Genomic DNA, 21,379 nt, shown 5'->3' on the forward strand with positions numbered 1-21,379 from the left:
GATTATCTACATAGAGAGCAAAAACTATTCTCTTCCTTATTACCAGGTCTTCTTCTGTTGGAAGACCTTTTGCTTTCACTTAAAACCCAGAGCTCCCTCTTATCCAGAGGAAGGAAAACAAGATGGTCAAAATGCCCATTTCCCCCATTTCAAGCAATTCTTGGCTTACATAACTGGGCTCCCTCACATATCAACAGCTCAGTTATGGTTGCAGAGATTTACAGATAATCTGAAACTGCAATTAGGATAAGAAAGGAAATCACAAGGGCTCTGAAACATCACTTAACCAGTGCAGTTAGATCTGTGTGGAGGAGGACATGGGTTCATCCATTGCTACATCCTGTCTAGGAACTCCCTCTTTCCTTGGACTCTTCCAAGGTGTACAGTGTGCACTTGATGGTTCTTGGCTGTGCAGGTTTCAAAAAGTAACTCAGAATGTCAGCAGGATGCAGTAACCCTGCTGTTAACCTCCACATCTTTGGCTGCTGTGTGCAGCTAGTTACTCTCCATTTGCATATTTACTGTTCTCTCTTCCTAGGAGGAACACTAAGCTGACCAGCACCTGGAGGGTGTCAAGTATAAAAAAGAAATTATTCCAAGAAAAACTTCAACCTTAAGTCACTAGTGTGCCAAAAGTTGTCTAGAAATAAGAATGCTAACACCTATAAATGCAGAGTTTTACCTTCCATTACCTGTCAAAGGTTCAAGCAGGAAGGCACTTGACATGAGCTATAAAAGTCAGTGCCACAACAACTGTTTAAATTTATACATGTGCTTCAGAAGTATGAGGGGGAAGGCTTTTCCTCTGTCTTTTTCCCCAAAGTGGACGATTTTCATAAAGACAAAAGCCTGGTCAGGTTTAATTTACAATATTTAATGAATGTGATTTATACCAACTCATTTCCACTGAAAACATTCCATTTGTCCCAAACAGACTCATCAACAGGCAGCACCAAAAGCCTTTCTGCCATGGTCAAGTGGAAAAACTCTTCCCTTTACAGGCATCTGATGTGCAAGACACTGATACAGATGTTGTAGCTACTGATTCCTCTGCACACTGGTAGACATGGTCTGGCCTTTCTAGAGCAAGACAGGGATAAAACACCTCCAAACAAACAGAAGCCAAACAAAAAAGCAAACAAAAACAAACAAAAAAACCCAGGTAACAAGTGACACAGTGATACAAAACAGCCTCAAGTTGTGCCAGGGGAGGTTTATATTGGATATTAGGGAAAATGTCTGCACTGAAAGGGTTGTCAAGCACTGGCACAGGCTGCCCACGGAAGTGGTGGAGTCACCATTGCTGGAAGTGTTCAAAAATCGTGTAATTGTGGCTCTTGAGGACATGGTTTAGCGGTGAACGTGGTGGAGCTGCTGGGTTGACAGCTGGACTTGATGATTTTAAAGGTCTTTTCCAACCTTAACAATTCCAGAATTCCATAAAATGGGACTAAATAATTGTAAAGTAGAATTTCTGGAGCAATTTAAAAGTGAGAATCTCTTATTACTGGATCCTCACTTTAATGTCCTGTGCTTTGTTTGTAAAAAACAGCATGTGTAAGCTACAGAAAACTTCTGAAGTACAACACAAGAGGCTGATTTCTGCTGGTCCACAAACCGAGTCACGTAACAACTCCATTTACCCAGAACAGCGTTGGAGCAATCAATTTAGCAGGGATCAAAGCAGCAGGTACTGCAGGGAGCTGGGGGCAGGTGAGGAGTGACAGCTGCCCTGTTTGCTGTGCCTGACACTGTGACATTTTTGGGACAGACGTCCCCCGGGTACGTACTCGGTGTGCGGGCGCGCGGCCGACACCCCCGCGGAGCTGGTGCTGGGCTCCTCTGCGATCCCTCCACCATCCAGGAACATGGTGACAGCCATCTCCAGGTTATTGTTGCAGGCCTCCAGCATGTGCTTCCCCACGCTCTCGCTGGCACCTGGAACGCCAAAGGAAAATTAAAGCGTTTTGACTGGAGGCGCCCAGAACAGCTTCCTCTCTCAAAGCGTTAATAATCAGGAAGAGCAGTTCATCAGTTGCCATTTATCCCTGAAGTACAGCTATGGAATGAGACAAACATACATTTCTCAGGGGGAGGGAAAGCCTGCACGGAGGACAGCCAGACTTCTTCCTGATGGCAACAGAAAATCTAGTGGAAGCCATCTGAGGGGTCTTCTAGAGGTCAGACCTTTTCCTGGTATAATTTTTCCTGGTATGTGGATCTGTTGGAGTCCAGAGGAGGCCATGGAGATGCTCCAAGGGCTGGAGCCTCTCTGCTCTGGAGCCAGGCTGGCAGAGCTGAGGGTATACAGCTTGGAGAAGAGAAGGATCCAGGAGACCTTAGAGCCCTTTCCAGGGCCTGAAGGGGCCCCAAGACAGCTGGAGAGGGATTTTGGACAAGGGCCCGGAGGGACAGAACAAGGGGGAATGGCTTCCCACTGAGGGCAGGGTTAGGTGGGATGCTGGGAAGAAATTCTTCCCTGTTGGGGTGGTGAGGCCCTGGCACAGGTTGCCCAGAGAAGCTGTGGCTGCCCCATCCCTGGAAGTGTCCAAGGCCAGGTTGGACAGGACTTGGAGCAACCTGGGCTAGTGGAAGGTGTCCCTGCCCAGGTAGGGGATAGAACTGGATGAGCTTTATTGTCCCTTCCAACCCAAACCATTCCATGATTCTGTGAATTTTCCAAACACAAGTAGGCATACACAAAGAAAAACGAAAACCTGATTTAACATTTTAACAGGGAGAATACTAAATCAGCTGCTGAAAGGTTTTTTTACTCACTTGTAACAGATATTTAGAGCTGGGAGAAAAGGCTCCCTGATTAACTGTGCTGAAAGGCAAAAACAAACCAGCAGAAGTTCAGTTCATATAAGAAGGAAAAAAAAACAGCCAAGGGGGAGAAAGTAGCACTTGTCTAGAGAGTTCTTTGTATAATGACTAACATTCATTAAAATCATAGAATCATGGGATGATTTGGTTTGAAAGGGGCCTTAAAGACCACCCAGTCCCACCCCATGCCATGGACACCTTCCACTAGACCAGGTTGCTCCAAGCCCTGTCCAACATGCCTTTGAACACCTCTTGAAGAGCAGTTAATCCCAGTTTAAATCTTGCTGCCAAGGACGAAAGAGCAATTTCTAAAATCACTTGTGACTCTTTCCTCAGAGGAAAGAGTCCTCCCAACTTCTCCTCCAAAACCATCCCATCAGCAGAAGCTCCCTCAGCAAAGGAAGCTCTCCTGCACCCAACCTTTTTTAGTGTCTAACTGAGTACAGCACCTTCTCCACAGGTGGTGAGCTGCCAAAGAGCTTATTTTCCTATGGAAAGGCTGGTAGAGAGGAACAGCAGTAAAATGCAGCTAAACCAGTCTGGGAGCAGCTTTGGGATCTGTAGCAATTCTTCCTAAGTTCACCAAAACGAACAAAATGCTTTGCCCAAAACCAGGCTCACAGATAACATCAGTCTGGGCAAAACACATTCGGATGTTTCTCGAGATTTTCTGGGAAAGGCACAAGAAGCTCCAGCTCAAACAGAGAATACCCCTTTGAAACTGAACTGAGAGCAACCAGTTCTAAAGAAGCTGCACATCAAACCACAGAGAAAGCCAAACTGACTGAGGGAACTGATTTCCTAAACACCCGACCTGCTGTGACAAGTGTGTTGGGATGGCAGGCAGCTGTATTGTAAGACCTTAATCAAGGTGAAGAAAGTGCAAAACAAAAACTAGTGACATCCCAAAAAATGACGTGAAGTTCGGGTTCTTCCCACAAACTGTTCTTTGGCATTTTCAGCTCATTTCAGTGTCAACTGTAGCAATGAAACCACACCTGTGAGTCTGGGACACACACACACCACCCCACACCTCACTCTACAGTCATGCAAAGCCATTCATTTGCAAGAACTAGAATAAAAATGATAAATCAACCCTCTGCTATTTAAAGAGCCACCGACACAGAAAGTGCTTGCACTGATTCCTCATCACTCCTGAGTAAAGAGCCATCACATGAAAGTTTTCAGTTCTTGTGCTGGCAAACAGAAAACGGTAAATATTTGTTAAGTTTCAAAGCAAATTTCACAGACATCCCATCGTTTCGTTGGGAAAGACATGCAGGAGCCATATCCTCTTAGCAGTACTCTCCTGGATGAGAGCACTAAAGAAACACGAGTCTGCCATCAGATAAAAGAAAAGCATCAAGGACTATTTCTCCTCATCCCTTACTATCCAACACTGTAGAGTACTCCCTCAGTCTCTTCCCCATGGACAGGAGTGATTCCATACACACACAGCTCCAAGCTGGAAGCTGCTAACACAAACCACTGAGGTGTGAACTTGGAGCACCTGTCACACCACACCAACATCAGCCAGACAAGCTCCACGACAATACACTTCTGCATATAACCTTAAATTCTATTAAAATAGAAAAAACAAAGCTTCAAAACTCCACTTGAACAGTGGACGGGCAAAGCCCAGCAGGTTCCTTTTTTTTATCTTGGAAAACATAAAGAGGGGTGTTCTTACATTTAACATAAAACACAGAAGCACAGAAAGCCGTCAGGAAGAGCAAACCAGCACAGCTCTGCCTGTTCTGGTTGTTTTTAGCAAATATCTCACACACAGACACACAGTACAGTGAAAACATGTTTGATGTGAGTTCTTTTTGTTCACGGGAGTTTACTCTGAAAGGATTCTTTAGTGATAGCTAAGAGATCAATGATTTCCCTGTTCACACGCGGTGTTCACATCCCTGTTCAGGGTTTGAGTGCATCCAAGCCCAGGGACACAACCTGAAACGGAGCTGGTTCGAGCAACCCAACTAAAAGCAGTTTCACTTCTCTCTGGTTGTTTAGTTGATACATCCTACTAAACACCCCTGCAGCATCCGACACGCAAAGCCATCAGCGAGGGGGAACCACAGCGAAGCAGATTAAGCACAAAGTGGGTCAAGCGCTCCGAGTACACAGACCGGCGCTGTCAGGGGCTGTCACCTGACGCAAACTTCCACGTAAGAGCGACCTGCCACCTCCGCGAGCAAACTCAACCCTCCGCAAGTCGTCAGGACCGCACGATAATTACGTATTTTCATAGGCGGACTTGGGGTTCCGCTCCCGGCGTTCCCCGCAAGAGCGGGACGGGGCTCCCGGGGCGAAGCGGAGCCGGGAGGGAGGGCAGGACGAGCGCGGAGGGAGCGGGACACGCACCGGGATAACCGGGAGGAACCCCCAAGCCGCCGCTGGGAGGGAGGGGAACTCCCTGCCACGCACGGAGCCGGGGGGGCCCGGGGCAGCTCCGCCGCGGCGGGCGGGCCCCGGGGCGCGCCCGCGGACAGGCCCGGGGGCCGCGGGGCAGGGCGCCCGAAACCGCTCCGCCTCGGCCCGCGCCTCCCGCCTCGCGGCCCGCCGGCGCGGGTGGGCCGCGCGGGACCCGCCCTCGGCAGCCCGGGCGCGCCCCTCGGCCCGCACCCACCGGTGATGGCGGTGAACTGCTGCACCAGCGCCCTCAGCGCCGCGGCGCCCGCCGAGCCCCCGGACGCCGCCATCTTGCGCCGCCGCCGCCGCAACACAACACACGCGCCGCCGGCCGGCGCGCGCTGCGCATGCGCGGGGCCCGCCCGCCCGCGCGCACCTTCCCTCCCTGGCCCGCGCCGCCCCGGGAGGAAGGCGGGAGGGGCGGAGGGGGCGTGGCTGAGGTTGCCGTGGTGACGAGCACCGCCCCCCACGGCCGCGCGGGAGGCGGGAGTTGCCGTGGCAACGCCGCCCGCCCCCCCCCCTTTCCGGCACCGCCCCAGCGGCTTTCCCGAGGGATCCTCCGCGGCTTTCCCGAGGGATCCTCCCCGGCATTCCCGAGGGATCCTCCGCGGCTTTCCCGAGGGATCCTCCCCGGCATTCCTGGCCCGCCGCTTCCAACGGCGGGACGCGACGGGCACGTGCCGGAGCGGCACCCTCAGCACGCGAGGCCGGGGGGTCCGACGGTGATTTACCCCGTCACAAAGGGTTTACCCCACGCAGGCCGCGTGTGGAGCGGGTCCAGGTGCTGCGAGGGGGGAGACACCGGGAATAGCCCCGAGCACCGGTACAGGGTGGGGGGACCTGCTGGAGAGCAGCGCTGCGGTGAAGGGCCTGGGGGCCCTGGGGGACGACAAGCTGTCCCTGAGCCAGCAGTGGGTCCTGGGGGCCAAGAGGCCGATGGGATCTGGGGACATCAGTAGAGCACTGGCAGCAGGTCAGGGAGGGAATCCTGCCCCTCTGCCCAGCGCTGTGAGGCACATCTGGAATCCAGCTCTGGGCACCTTAGCACAGGACGGACATGGAGCTCCTGGAGCAGGTCGGGGGGGGCTGCAGAGATGCTGAAGGGACTGGAGCATGTCTGGGAGCAGGAAAGGCTGAGGGAGCTGGGGCTCTTCAGCCTCCAGGAGGCACGGGGAGGGGCCCTCATCCATGTGTGTTGGTGTCTGCAGGGAGGGGCAGGGGATGGACCAGGCTCTGCTTGGGGGGGCCCAGCAGAAGGACAAGAGGTGTTACCGCAAATTGGCAACAAGAAACCTCTAAAACTCCCAACTCCTGGGTTTGTCCCCACCCACTGTGCCGGGTGTTTCTGATGCCCAGGCCGCCTGCAGAAGTGGCAGAAAAGGAGGGTTTTACTCTTTTCAGCAGTTTCCCTGCACGGCAGGAACATGTCTGGCTTGCTGCCAGCAGGCTGGAGTGCTGCTGAGCACCCAGCCAGTAACACTTGTCAGCTACAGTGAACACCACAGAAAGCTGAGGTTTCCCTAGAATTCTAGTAATTTAATACCTCACTGCCATGAAAACAGGTACATCTGCTCCCTCTCTTATGCCCTCTCTGCCTCCCATCCCCTCAAGCAAGCGACCACGCCTGTAAAGTATCTGGTTTTTTGGCGCTTGTTTTGTTTTTCCTGGCAGTTGGGTGAGCTGAACTTGGTTCACAAACAGGACACGTGAATCACCAGAGCTGAAGGCAGGTGAACTCACCCTTCCGGGCAGCAGTGAACTGTTACACCAGCCCAGACATCCCAAACACAGACTCCTGCTTCACAAACACCAGTAAAACAAAGCTCGTGTCACCTGCTTCAGAGCTCCTGGATCACAGGGACAGAAACGAGCTGTTGGTACAACCAAAATCCACTCAGCGGTGGCCAAATTCCACCCTCTCACAATAAAGATCTAAGAGGACAGGCTGAACTGTGCCTGGTGAGGATTACTGTGCCGTGTGTGTGGTGAGGAATGGGATCCTTTGGGGGGACCCAAGGGCTGGCAGTCCCCCACCTCGGGGCTGCTGCTGTAGGTGACAGGTTTGGGACATTTTGCAGTTAAGGATGGGGTTTATCTAACAATCAGTCTGTAGCCCCCTTGCTTTTTTCCATTCTGATTACAAAAATAACAAGTCTTATGTAAGAGCCCATTCTGCCATTGAAAAAAAAATTCAGCAAGCTGGAAAAACACAAATATCCCCCAAATCCTTTAACACCACCCTCCAGTATATACACACAACAAAACCCACTTGTGAGCTATTTAGACCTTTGAAATGGCAAATTTTGTAATTTTTTTTACTGATTTCCAAAGGAGTCACAGCAGCAGGATTTGCTGTTGCTGGTGAGGGAGTCTGTGGGAGCACCTTCCTTGCTGAACTTCTTACTGGGATTAGTTCAGTGCATGTCACAAGTCTTAGATGGAAGAGGCATGATCACACATTAAAAGGGAAAAGAAAGAACCCATGGAACAGCTTGTGGAGGAAAAGGGAATGGGGCTGGTGTGAAATGCAGCAATCCACGTACTGGGATGTGGCTTCAAGCCAGTGCTGCCAGAAAGGGAAATTCTCCCTTCTCCCTCACCCTTCTCCACCCCTAATGCTTCTCCTACCCCTTTAACGTGTGGAATTAAATTGTGGGGAGTCCCCAAGTGCCCAAAGCTGGTACTTGGGCATAAACTTAGGGTTTGGGCAGCCAATAAGCTCTTTCTCCTCATCTGCTTTGAAAATGGAGTTTATTTTTTACAGGCTTATCCTGACTGGAAAGGCCGAGGGTCACCAGCATGGAAACAGTCAGTAGCTCTGCCTTAAAGAGCACTTGAATTAATGAAGGGATATATTTGTTTCTGTTGACAGAAAACAACCTCAGCTCAGGTAAGGATTAAAGAGAACCAGATCCATACTGAAGGAAGGCTTCCAGCACAATGGCTGAGGCAGCAGGAGGAAAAGAGAAGGATTTGCAGCAGGTCATCTTTTGTAACTTTCTCAAAAAAACATCTCAGAACAGACCATTTATTTATGACAAGCCCACCATTGATAGAGACATACAGGCAGAGGGAAACAAAAAACCCAACAAGTCAGATTTTAGGCTCAGTGTGCCGGTCATGCTTTCCATAAAATTTGGGCTTTCTTGAAAATTAAACCATCAGAAGATACTGATTTGAAGTATTTTGTTACAAGTTCCCCAAAACAGAATTAAAGTCATCAGTGGGGTTCAAAAAAATGGACAAATCTCAAACAATTGCTGCCTTTGGTGACTAACACCCTTCAGCACTTACAGATAGTGCTTGGCTCCATTTTAAACATGAACAGTGCAAAGGCAGCTCCAAAGAAGCAAAGAAAAGCCAAAATATGGCTTCATAAAACAACATATAAAACAACTGGCAAGAAAACTTCCTCTGTGGAGTAGGACCTGGTCAACTCTTCACCAGCCTCAACTTCCTGCATGCCTCAGCACCCCCAGGTCTAAATTACAATTTATTTTAAGTTCTTTTAGTTTTAAACCCAATGGGAACAGTATTTGGTAGTGCCTCTAATAATGGAGGGGAACAGTTACAACCAGGCAGGGCAGTTACGTGAATCTTTAATTGCAGTTACATCATTACTGACAACTCCAGTTTTCAGTTGCTTTTCCCCTTTTGGTTTAACTTTCTCCACCATAACTGGCTTCTGGACTGGTTTTTTTTTTAATATTATGTGGTTTTAATCAGACCCAAAACAGTTTGAGTATGAAAATTAAACAGCACCAAATACAGGTAACACTATTATAGAGGAATAAAGTTGCAGAACATTAGCAGTAAGAAAACAAAAGTATGTTGTTCTTAACAATAAGGAAAATGGGATCTGCAGGAGGGACCTCTCTGAATAGAGGTGAATACAAGCCCATAGCCTTGGCATCCATGAAAGATCCTTGGCTTTGGCAGCGGAAGAATGACCTGTTTCTTCCCTCTTTATCCAAGGGAGGGGTTTAGCATATGAGAGGGAAAGAGAGGCTGTCTGGTTCCACTTGTGTAAACGGGCTGCAATTCCAGAAACAGCCAAAATTTCAGTGACATGCTTCAATTTACAGAGCAGTGGTTGTGCTGAGGGTTGAGCCTTGCAGCTGGCAGCCAGCTGGGAATACAGACTCGTTCTTTGCTTGCTTCCTCCACGGAATGTGCATCCTTTCCGTAAAAGACTCTGGATTCTCATTTTAAATTATCCTTGTTTTTGAACACTGCTGGTATTCACATTCCAAACCATGTAAACCCGAGCGCTAGCAAATGAGAAACGCTGTGAGTCCTGCAAGAAGTGCTGCAAGTGCTAGAAAATAACTTCCAGGAAAAGAGCAATTAAGAAATGTTCAAGTCTGGGGGCGTACACTGCTAAAACTCAGAACTCACAACACCACTGCCCAAAGCGATTCCCCTCCGAACCAAGGACTCGGAACTGCTTAAGGAAGCTTTGCCTAACGCGGGAGAACATCCCCACGGTTCCCATTCCCAGTCTACCACGTGTCCGTGGCTCTGCTGACCTACTCTGCAACAGGGCTTTTAAACATCTGCAGGATCGTCTTTTGCTTGTTCTTAGGCAGTGAGCAAATATCGTTTTTGTCACTGGTATTGACCACACAATTCAAAACCTTTCCCTCCTTGATGCCGGGGGATTTCACCCGGACCTTGGTAGGCGACTGCCAGTTTTCATTGCAGGAACCTTTCCGAGTCTTGTAGTGGTTGGTTTCAGCCTGTTTTTTTGATCCCTTTGAGTCTTTGGCCACCTTGGAACTTCCCTTTTTAGCAGCAGAGTCTTTCAGAGACTGAGGTGGTTTGGTGCGAAGCAGATACTCGTCTGGAGAACCCTTCTGCCGGTTGAGTGTCCTTTCCTCCTTGTCCAGCTCCTTTTGTAGCTGCAGAGCCAGGAGCCTGTCCTGCTCCTCCTGCCTACGCCTTTCATAGAACTCCTGCTCAAAGGCTCTTTGTGTTTGCAAGCTGAAATCATTAATCTGCACCCCTTCGTCTTCCACACTTTCTGAACAGGTTCTTCTCCTCTTGTCGAGCACCCCTGAGTCAGTCACGGCATCAGCTGGGGCCTCCAGCACCTTCCTTTTGGGAGTCTCCTTAGTGTTCTGCAGCCCCTCTGGTTCCTTTTCATCTGAGTGTGCAGCCACCTTCCCCAGACCACATCCTGCACTCTGCCTGTCACACATCATGGAATTCATCCCTGACTGAACAGAGGTACAAGTCTGAGGAGAGTTTTCAATGTTTATGCTTTCTACACGTGTTAAACTGCCACTGTTTGTCTCAATTTCATCATCTTTTCCTCTGGATCTACAAAGAGCTGTTCCAGACCCTTCCCCTTCTGTGGCTTCATGAAGTGCACCTGGAACTCCATCTCCTAAACAATTTGGTCCTGGTGTTTTTTCCTGGTTGACAGTAGTGGTTTCACCTGAAGCTGAGGCACTGAAATAGTTCATGCATGATTCCAAAAACGAATCCTTAGCATCAGAATCTTTATTTACGCTGGTCAGCTGTGGAGACAGGGTCGGCATTTTTTCTTGCTCATCCTGCAATGCAGAACAGCTGCCTTCATTGCTCTTGGTCTCCTGAAGAACAGGGAGAGACCACCAAGAAAGTAAATTTATTAAAAGCCCACGGGTGTGAATAAACGCCAATCTCACTTCTCATAGCTGCACTGCCCCAAACTGCTCTGGGAGAGCAACTTGGATACTTGTCTTTTTTAAAAAATACCTAACTGTTTAATAATCATGAAAATATTTAAAACAACTCCAGAAGCCCAGCTAAAAGGACTAGAAACCACAACTGCAGCGTTTTCCTCTTATCAGTGACTCAAACCAACCATTCAGGCCTGCTCACGTTCTTTTGAACAGACAGACATGGAAAGATGTAAATCAGGGTGCACCCCCCTCCAGTAGGCTCCAGAACTGGGAATTGTGGATATTGAGGGTAGCTTAAAACGGGTGAGATAACCTGCCCAGCACTGATGGGCAAGGGGAATAGAGGATGGAATGCTACAGGCAAAGGGAAAATATCCCGTAATTACCAACACTGAGATTCATAACAAAATGATTCCAGTTACCACTGAGCCAGAGCTGCTCCTGCTTCTTCCTGTGGTACTACAGAACGATGCTGGTCCCAACGTACCATGATGCTTCGGAGATAGGTACCTTAAAGGAAAAAATAAAAGTACACCCTTTTCAACATTTTTTCCTTGAATTGTCAGCCCTTTGCATTAATCAAGATCTTCAGGTTCGTTCTGACAAACCAAAACAACAACAGGGGCAAGTGTTTCCCTTCTTCTCATGTGAGGAGATGTAACCTTCAGCACTTCACACATTTGTCCCCCATTATCCAGGGAAGTTGCCCTGCAGGATTCCAAGGAAGCAAATGGAGCAGAGGGACACTATAGGAAGAAACAGATCAATAATTCAATTCAAGAAACACTTGAATCCCTTACTTCTGAATGTCTCCAGCGTTGCTTGGTTTGTTCTTTGCCTTGCACAAGTGTGCTGGGGATGTCTGAGGCGAGAGGCTGTGTGCTGGTGACGGGCTGCTGAGCATGTGTCCCTCGGAATCCTCATTCTTCCATGGCAAGTAAAAACAGTGTTATATAAAACAGAACACAACACAGACCAGAGAAACCCCCAGAGAACTACTTTGGTTTTGCTGCACAATTAGTTATTTTTGCCCAAAGAATTCTAGAACTGTAAGTAACAGATAGTTCTATGGAATAAGAAAAGCTACACGTTCCATACACTTTCCTGGATCTAGTATTGAGGGACAGGAGGATTTGCTCAAATAAGTACACAGCTTTCCTCACTGGGTAGAAAAACTCCAACTAACCAAAACAAATTAATAAAACAAAAAAAAAAAAAACAAAAGATAAGGTCAATTTTTGCTGTGTGTTCCTTTGTTCCAGTACAGGTTACAGACGTTATTTTGTTCCAAAGAAGGATTTCTAAAATCATGGGGAAAAGGAAGTTTTCAGGAGAAAACCAATGTTTTAAAATGTTTCACAATGAAAACATGCAGGACATGTGCTGGATGCTGGACTTCAAGTGTGTATTACACAGGCAGAAATGTTTGGGGTTTTTGACCCTCCCGCTGGTTTTTCAAAAATTATTGGTCAACCAAGGCTCTGAAGTAGTGGGGGCTGACAACAGCTTCCAACTACAACTAAAATAAATGCAAATTATTCCAAATTTTAGCTTTATCTCTGAGAAGTTGCTGGCACTGTATCACTGTTTTCTGCTGTCCCCCTCGACCCTAACTCACCAGACTGTTACTGAGCTGCCAGGCCAGCTCTTCATCTTGCTTCAGCTGTTTCTCCATCTCCCTCCGCCTCTGTTCTGCCAACCTGTTCTCCTCCTCCTCCTCCTCTGCCAGCAGCCTCTGGATGAATTCCTCGCTCGCCTTGTTCTCCTCCTGTTCGTGCACTCGCCTCTCGGCCTCCACCTGCAACAGAAGTGTTTGAAAGCCCACCTGGTCACAGCTGCAGGACCACACTCTGCACCAGAACCTCTGAGCTGACGCTCCTTAAACGCGAACCACCCGCTGGTCACAAAAACTAGAACCAGCTGCACGAGTCTCCAAAGGTGTAAATCACCCCAATACCATGTGCAGGGCCTTGGGTTTGACCATAGCCTTTTGGTTTCTGCCAGATTACACCATTAGTCTTGCCCACCTGCAAGGTTAAACTCCATTCCTCACCTTTTCACACAAAAACTAAGATCTCCAATACATGGATCTACAGAGAAACTGGGATTAAGATTCTTTCTAAGGCTGGATGGCAGCTATTCCACAGCATTTGCTCAACTTGCTTATGTCATTCTATCATCACATACCCCAGTGACAGCACAGCTCTTCTACAAGAGTCCTGCTCTCCTGAAATGCACAAAACCCAAAGCAGCAGACCAAGAATTTTGCATCTGCCTTCCTTACAGCAGATACCCACTGAGAGATCAGTTACCAACAACTCCACGAGGACAGCAGAGTACTTCAAGACTGAATAAATCTTTCTTTACTGGGTAAGGGAATTTGGAAATTACCTCCAGTCCTCTGCTTCACTCACACACTCCCCCTGCTCCTGTAACCACCAGCAAGGGGCTGTCAGGGAAAGGAGCATTCTTGCATATTTTCCAACTATAAATCTTAATACTAGTGTGTCTGAATTGGAAGAGGGATCCTTAAATAGGCAAAACTGAAACTTCTTAAAAATATTTTCTTCTGATTTTCAAATGACTGGAGGTAACAGAATAAGAAGAAAGAAAACGCTGTATTCATCCAATTGTGGTCTGCAAGGCAAGCATAAAACCAAAGCCCAAACAGCTCCAAATTTTCACATTTGCTACTTTTAAGTGCATTGACTGAGAGGTGAGGTAGGAGGTACAGATCAAGAAAACTTGAGAAATGCCACTTCGTGTCAAACACAAGGAAATCTCCCTTCTTCCATAAATGTAATCCATCCTTCAGGAGTGACCAGTATGTTCTTGCAGTTGCAATGTGCTTTAAAGTGTCTTTATCACTAAATACCATAACAGCTGTTTGTGGGAACAATTCATATAACTGGGAGCAACTCAAGTAACTGGATCCAAAGTATTTTTACTTTTAAATGTAGTTTTAGACTTACCTTGCTAATCTCTGCTTCATATTCCTGCCTCAGCTCCCCAGGCTTGCTCAGCTGGTGCTGTGGTTTGGGGACACAGACTGATGGATAGAAAAAAAACCAAAGTAAGGAACAAAAGCAAGATCACGACAGTCAGCAACTATTTTAACAACAGATGACTTCCACACCCTGTCACGGGAATGATTTGACTGAAATCAAGTGCTGTGATAAAAAAAAAAAATAAAAGCACTTTGTGTTACAAAGGAATAAAATTCACACAGTAGAAAAGCACAGTGTCACAGAGTGGCAGGAACAGGCTGTGATTTCCAAGCACTGTATATAAAGTAAATATGATGGAATAGGTTGCCCAGAGGAGCTGTGGCTGCCCCATCCCTGGAAGTGTCCAAGGCCAGGTTGGACTGGTCTTGGAGCAACCTGGGATAGCGGAAGGTGTCCCTGCTCGTGGCAGGGGGTGGAATGAGATGAGCTTTAAGGTTCCTCCCAACCCAAACCACTCCATGATTCATCCTGTGTTGGTACACTGACCATAACATGTGTTTTTCACTCGTTGTGATTAAAAAGACCTCCTAACACTGCACGTGGAACAAGGTGCCGTAGAGCCAACCTACTAACAAGTCTCCCCCAAGGGAGCTTACAATGTAATAAACCCCAAAACGCTTCTTCAAAAAGTCAGTCAGCTATCACTTCCTTCTCTCTGGCACTACAATTTCAGGCTCAGACACTCTTGCATTGGCCAAACCCCTGGAATCTCTAACCAAACTAAGAGACTTAAAAAACCTCTAACCACTTCACTTACTTGACAGTGATAAAGAAACACACTCGCACACCCAAACACTGCTTGCAGATACTACAGCTGAAAACGAGCAATAAAAACTGGTGCTTTTGCAAGGCCAGGCAGCTACACACTAGCTGAACAAAGGCATGAACAAATACCCACTGCCGTGACCTGACAATATCATTTTTACTCTCTGTACTACAAATGAAAGAGGCGCTGCCCAACTCTTCCCTGCCCCTTTCCAAGGAGAGCTCTGCCTCTGCCTTGCCCAGCAGTAACACACCTGCCTGCCCACAGCTCTTCATTTCCCAACATCCAAAGTCCACCCACAGTAACTGCTGTGGCAAAGCAAAGACATCCCAGGACAAGTGACATTTCACTTACTTTCCTCGTCCAAGTCCTGTCCGTTAATCCTCCTCTCGCACTCCTCCGGGTAATTCTTCTGAATCTTCTCCCAGAGCTCCCAGTTAACAAGAGTATTTCTGCGGGCATTGTACCGTGCCCAAGAAGAGACTCGACGCCGACAAAAAGGGCAAGAAAGACTGGCCTTTTCCACTGTCAGCTGGAAGCAGGAATTACAGAGGGTATGGCTGCACGGCAGCGTGACGGGCTCCACGAAGATCTCCATGCAAATTTGGCAGAGGCAGTCAGACAAGGAAAGTGGGGCCTTGGATTTCGTTGACATACTGACTCGGGGTAGACGAACAAGACTAGGACAACATCAGGGCCTGAAAGCAAAGTCAAACGTTTAGGATCCTTATGGGAAGTAAAACAAAACAGATAATGTTTTACAACAACTTTAAGAAAACGTCGGTGGATTTAGAAGCCTGTCTAAGAGGTTGCTTTTGCTCAGGATTCTAGACAGATTCTAGATGAAGATTCAAATCTTTCCAAAACTCATGGAAAAATTGTACCAGGCTTTCCTACTGCAGTGTCCTGTGAGCTGTAACAGGTGCTTTGGGGATGGCAAGCCAGTGGTGAGGCGAGAGGGGGAAAGACGGTGAGAGTTCTTCCAGCCACTTCTGTTACTCCACTTCTCTCCCAGCCCTCTCTGTCTATGCTATGCTATGACAAGCTATGCTGGATATGTTATCCCAGTTACCTTAACCTTCCATTTGCTCAATTTTTCAGTACATCCATGTCCTTCAAAAGCTGCTTTTGGCACAGACTTGCTTCCAGCACATTCTGAAGGTGAAATACATCAGCAGGGCAGAGCAGCTCCCTTCTCGTTCATTTGCTTGCACAAGCTGAGACCAAAAAGCAAAAATACTTTTTTCCTACGATAAATGAAGAATTAAGACTTCAGCACCTTCTTGTATGACTTGAAACAATGGGGATCATCTGGCTCCTCACAGGATTTTTCCACTTGGCCTCTGTGGGAGAGAAAATAAGACACATGCAGCAGAGAGAATAAAAACACCGATTTATAAGCTACAAGCTTCTTAAACAGGCAGCCACAGGAGGTCCTTGAGAGAAAGGCTGCGATTCCCCACACAGAACTCGCCACGGCGACAAACACGCTTTAAGGCGGGTTTTACTACCACCGCTGTTTTTTATTGATTAGAAAATTAACCCCCGGGGGCGCGGGTGCTCAGAGATAAGGGCTGTCCCCCCCGCGCCCCGGCCCCGCTCAGCCCCGGCCCCTCAGGGCTCCCTCGAGCGCTCGGCACCCACCGCTGCGGCTCCGCGGCAGGGCCCGCAATGGCGGCCGCGCCCCGCCCCTCACGGAGCCCTTCCCGCCGTCCTGCTGAGGGAACCGGCTCCTCCTCCTCCTTCTTCCCCTCCTCCGCCGCCGAGCCTGCTGGGAGGTAGAGCCTGCGGGCCCTGCGTGGAGAGGTGGGATTCCCTGTGGCGATACAAGTAAGGGTTAACGGCTCTCCGCTGCCAGAGGGCGGGGTGAGGCGGGACTTTGGGAGGCGATCCTTCCCTGCCGCCGGGAGAAGCGCCGTGCCCTCAGCGGCTGGGGCCGTCCCGGGGCGCGCTCACCTGCCCTCGGGAGCCCAGGGCACATCCCGCCGCAGGTCCCGCTCCAGCACCTCCGCCTGCAGGTCGAAGCGCAGCTGCAGCCCCTGCAGGCTGCGGTCCAGGGCCGCGAACCGATCCTCCAGGGCGTGCAGCCTGCCTTCCACCCTGAGGGGGGCCAGACGAGGGGAGGGGAGTTTCAGGAGGGTTTGGGGCTTTCTGCCGCGGCATTGCGCCGTGAACAGCTCCAGACCCCAAGCTGTGAGAACATACGCCGCTAAAAATCACGTTTTGGTTTTTTTTTCTTCACGCCCCATGTCTTTTTGGCCCTTTCCTGGTGCGGAGGTCTTACAACGTCTAAAAACAGCTGCAAAATCAGTGTGGACACGTATTTGCAGGTCTCAACCATTTGCATTATTAGTGGCACAGTTTTTTGGTTTTTTTTTCTCTAATACGTTTTGAGGTGATTTATGCTTTTACTTGTAGTATCGTGATGTTTTGAATCATTTTTATTTGATGCCTTCTCATTTCTCCTCCGAGTAAGAATGATGCAAATAATAAAAAACCCACCCGCAGTGTTTTTCTTCTTCCATCAGCTCGTCCAGTTCTGGTTCTCCCTTTTATAGGACTGTTCTTCCACGGAACAGCTCTGTGATAAAAACTGCTTCATAGCTTTTGTTTATTAACTGCTTTTCATTACTTGGTATCTGTTGTATTTTTCCTTTCTTAAAATCGTAAATTATAAGACCAAAGAAGAGGTTTTGAGTTTTGAGCTATTCCACTCCCACTTTTGCTGAAGAAAACTGCAAAATTTAAGAGAATTTGCTGTATTTAGGGAGAAACTACAAGGCAATGCAAGTATTTATGCTTTGAGCCCATTTCTTTGCTGGAGAGACAGGCTGTGCTGGGCTTCTGTCTCCCCAGGTGGTTTTTGGAAAGATAGTTTTCTCCACGTTTTCCTCTGTTATCTGATTGGCACAAGGCATGTTCTTGAGAGTCCTGAGGATCTCAAAGCTATCAAGATATAAATCCTTCAAAGTTCCTTCCTAAATACTGAACAACTGTCTCACTACTATGTAAGCAATGTGTGCTTTATTAGTAGAGCATCAGCTACTTCTTAGAGAATTTTTTGCGATTTTTCTTTCTGTTTTACTGTCAGAACTTCAGACTATATTAGCTAAACAGAAACTGCACCATTACTAATTTTTTTTACAGAGAAGACCCTGCGTTTTTTCCTTTAGCTTCTCTTTCTCCACCCCCATTTTGCCCTACTGCTTCTGTTACTATTATTGTATTGTTCTAATGTTCAGGGAATGGAGTTCTGAATTGTGACCTACTTGTGTTAAACACTGTATTCAGGTCTTTTGCCTTGTTTGTTGTGGCACTATTGTGCGTATCTTTGGCTTTTTTTGTACAAAAAATACACAGCAGCTTTCAGGTGGTGACATTAAAAAATAAAAAACCCAAACAAAACCCTCCGCACAAACAGAAATTAATTTTATACTGTATGAACAGCAGATTAGATAGTTTACCCATAGTTTTCCATTTTTTCACAAGTACTCCAAGGTATTTTAAAGCCAGTTGTTGTAAGAGAAGGACCAAGAATGCCATTTTTTCCCTAACAGTAGCTCCCCCCTCTCCCTCTCCTGCCACCTCCTTCTCCAAGGCCTACTTTGGATTCTGTCTGCAGTTGACCTGAGCGACGAAAAAAATAAAAAAAGACATCAACCATGGCACGTTTTACTAAGTACCCCAGACCTTAATTCATTGTCTGGCCACTTGAGCACGTCTAACGATTTTCTGTTGTTTCCTGAGGCTACGAGACTTTCTCTGCATCCCCGAGGAAGTTCATCTTCCTGGGGCAGGACTCCTCTTGCCTCAGCAAGAATCTGGGGACTAAACCCGAACTCTAATCGGAAAATTGAGTTTGTGCGATGTACAAATGCAGAGTTGAGAAGAAGTGGAAGGGTTGATGTGTCATAAGGGGATCGAGTCCCTCAGCACAGAGAGAGCAAGTGGATAAACTGAGGTGTGAATGAGTTTTAGAGGGGGGGAGGTGTCAGAAAATCAGTGTCCTGGGGGAGATACTCGCCGGTGAATTGCTCCCTGTTTTCCAGCTTTTTATCATGGTAAATAAGCTTCCTCGTGGCCCATTCTCGGCCCTTCTCCTCTACAAATAAAGTTATCGAAGATCTCATCACTCATGCTGTCAGTGCAGTAGTTTGTTTCTCAGCAGCCTTTTAGTCCAATGCTTTACCAGTTGACCATTTTTGTCTCTCCAGCACTTTTTTGGGGGGTATATTGCCCGTCTGTAAATTGATCTTATGTATCTTTAAGCACCTGTAACAAGCATTTCAGCATTTGCTAATTTGGGGTCTAAAAACATCAGTTCAGTTACACCACGGTAGGGCCCATCTCCTACAGCTTTTAGTGAATTCTGATACACTCAGTGCTGCTGCCTCTTGATCCAAGTTTAGAACAAAACGAGGAAGGACACATTAAACCTCCTGCTTTCATTTCAATCATGACCTCTGAACACTTTTCCTTTAGTGTGAGTGAAGTTACCACTGAGTCAGTGACCTCTGACTCTGGCTAGTGTACACACAAACCACATCCCCATTCTTTACCAGAAAGCTATTTAAAATTCCCCTCTCTCTCTTATTAGCACACAGAACATACTTGGAAGCTATGCAGTAAAAGCACCAGCATTCCCACTTCTCTGAAAGTGTGGTTGTATGGGTAACCTTAGTTCTGCTATTCAGGCATTTACAGAAAATGACATTTTAGAGCTCTCACGTGGGTTTTATTTTCCAGGCCAGTGCAGCCTCCAAGCTCTCCCTGTTCACTCACTCAGACACTTCTTCAAGAAGTTTACCACAGATGTAATTTTCACTTTGTTCTTTCAGGAGTAGTTCCAGTGTTTCTCCCTTGGGTCAGGTCTCTAGTATCTGTTTTTGTGGTCACCACTGTTTGGAGTCATAAAAGCTGAGGGAGGGAACCCTGTTAGTATCTCGAGGAGAGGAGCAGTTTTTTTCCAAGTCTGTCAGCTGTCAGTCTGTCAACACCTAATCGTTCATTTCCTAAACAGAAGTACTGCATCCCATTGGCTGTGATACTCTTGATAGTGATCGTTTTTACTGCAGGTAAATCACACTGTATGTGTGACAGCTGAGTTGGCTTAAAAATGTCTTGATACTGTAAAGGCAACACATCATAGAATCACAGACTGGTTCGGGTTGGAAGGGACATTAAAGATCATTCCCTTCCACCCCCTGCCATGGGCAGGGACACCTTCCACTATCCCAGGTTGCTCCAAGCCCTGTCCAGCCTGGCCTTGGACACTTCCAGGGATGGGCCAGCCACAGCTTCTCTGGGCAACCTGTGCCAGGGCCTCCCCACCCTCACAGTAATATGAAAGCCCAGAAGTGAAAATCCACTGGGAGGGAACAGTATCCAGCCTGTCTCTAACTGCTGACAATTCCAGACCCGTTTTTGACTCTTTTCTCCTGAAGATCCGTGCTCATGGTCTAGATCTGATCTGAGCCTCTGTCCCCCGGCAGCTGAGCCGAGCACACGGAGCAGTGCCAGCAGGGGCAGCTGGGGCTGGATTGTTTTACAGGAAGCCAGTGAACCTGCTGGTCACGTTCCTCTGCCGAGGGCAGGCTTTGGCAATGGAGGGTGAATCAGCGTCACCTATGTCCTGATCCTGCAGCAACACTGATTTGCTTTCTTTAAACTTACAAGAAAGGTCCATTCTTGTTTGTTTTGTTTTGGTTTTTTTTCCTAATGATAACCATTTACTCCCGATCTTTGAATCCTCCAGACTCTGAGGCATTTTCCGAAATTTGGTAATTCATCCCAAATCTCCCATTAACAACAGCAAACCTGAACTTCCTGTGGGTTATAAATCACCTGGCAACACCTCATCCAGCTGCAGGCCTTGGCTGGTGGAGCCACTGCCCAAATCCTGCAGCAAACAGCCAGGATGGCAGCCACGGAACTGACCACCACCATGGAGCTGGTAGCTCCATCCCTCTTCCCTCCCCAGCGAGTGAAGAAGTCAGACTGCTCATGAATCGCTCCCTCCCCATATACACAGGATGATGTGTATGTACACCCCGTTCCCCAGGGATGTTTCCAGGGAAGCACAGGTTTGCCATGCTCACAGGTTGCCTGGTCTCCTGCCCCAGCCCTCCCGGTCCCTTCCAGTGCTGCTCAGACCTGTTCAGCGTCTCATTCAGGGAGCGGAGGGAGATGCTGCCTTTAGCCATCTTCCTGGAGAACACCAAGAGGAGAAATAAAAGCTGGAGTGGGCTTGCTCCTCTCTCCTGAAGCCGGCAGCAACAGCAGGGACAGGGGATCCGGGTCCTGCAGGAGGTTGTTTGTTCCAAGGCTTTTTATAGCCCGTATATCCAAATATAGGTCATGGATGCACCAGCACATGCTCATGGACATATCACACACCGAACCATGCACCTGAACCCCTTCCTCTGCCCCACTGACCACGTGTCTGCACACAGAAACTAATTCAGAGGTGACACACAAGGAGGAAATTACACTGTTCTGGTTTTTATTCTGTGCTGTGTTTTGGCTTCATTTTGCTGTGGTGCCCACCAGCTCATGTCCTGGGCCAAAGTCTCCTGCTGGGGAAGGCTGCACAAGCAGATTGCCTTTGGTTTCTTTAATTAAAAATGATATGATGGTAAAATCAGATTTGGATGAGAATGAGTTGTGTTTGTTTGCAGGGAGCTGCTTTGAGC

The 21,379-nt window shown here is 47.9% G+C and overlaps 2 protein-coding genes across 5 annotated transcripts in view; both read right to left on the bottom strand.

The window, feature by feature from the left end:
* Positions 1-5,537, bottom strand: part of UBXN7 (UBX domain protein 7) — a 28,199-nt gene extending 22,662 nt beyond the window's left edge. Inside the window, exons 1-2 of the mRNA XM_027724812.2 lie at positions 5,462-5,537; positions 1,791-1,938 (exon numbers count right to left, since the gene is read on the bottom strand). Coding sequence (XP_027580613.1) covers positions 1,791-1,938; positions 5,462-5,534 — 221 coding nt within the window. The 5' untranslated portion in view covers positions 5,535-5,537. The remainder of the gene's footprint in view (positions 1-1,790; positions 1,939-5,461) is intronic.
* A 2,441-nt stretch (positions 5,538-7,978) lies between these two features.
* On the bottom strand, positions 7,979-16,506 carry RNF168 (ring finger protein 168). Of its 4 annotated transcripts, none has more exons than XM_027724810.2 (8): positions 16,332-16,503; positions 15,967-16,030; positions 15,042-15,385; positions 13,886-13,962; positions 12,532-12,711; positions 11,714-11,838; positions 11,336-11,423; positions 7,979-10,841 (listed from the first exon to the last, which is right to left on the bottom strand). In XM_027724810.2, exons 3-8 carry the CDS (start codon positions 15,340-15,342, stop codon positions 9,774-9,776), a joined length of 1,839 nt encoding a protein of 612 aa, XP_027580611.1. In that variant the 5' UTR covers positions 15,343-15,385; positions 15,967-16,030; positions 16,332-16,503; the 3' UTR covers positions 7,979-9,773. The 4 variants fall into 4 exon arrangements, with proteins under 4 accessions (XP_027580611.1, XP_027580610.1, XP_039247089.1 ...); XM_027724809.2 differs by having other exon boundaries at positions 15,760-16,030; XM_039391155.1 differs by having other exon boundaries at positions 15,042-16,030; positions 16,332-16,506.
* Positions 16,507-21,379: the final 4,873 nt, after the last annotated feature.

The sequence above is a fragment of the Pipra filicauda genome, unplaced genomic scaffold (genome assembly GCF_003945595.2).
Source record: "Pipra filicauda isolate LSUMZ 115617 unplaced genomic scaffold, ASM394559v2 scaffold90_size2875636_pilon, whole genome shotgun sequence".
NCBI lineage: Eukaryota > Metazoa > Chordata > Aves > Passeriformes > Pipridae > Pipra > Pipra filicauda.

Bases quoted from the DNA above. Each gene is read 5' to 3' on its own strand.
- RNF168 (XM_039391155.1), bottom strand. From the start codon at position 15,342: ATGTCAACGAAATCCAAGGCCCCACTTTCCTTGTCTGACTGCCTCTGC. The intron at 13,963-15,041 runs GTAAGTGAAATG...TCTATCCATCAG, and splicing joins ACAGGACTTGGACGAGGAAA to TCTGTGTCCCCAAACCACAG. The intron at 10,842-11,335 runs GTAACTGGAATC...CCTGTTCTTCAG, and splicing joins GGAGCAGCTCTGGCTCAGTG to GAGACCAAGAGCAATGAAGG.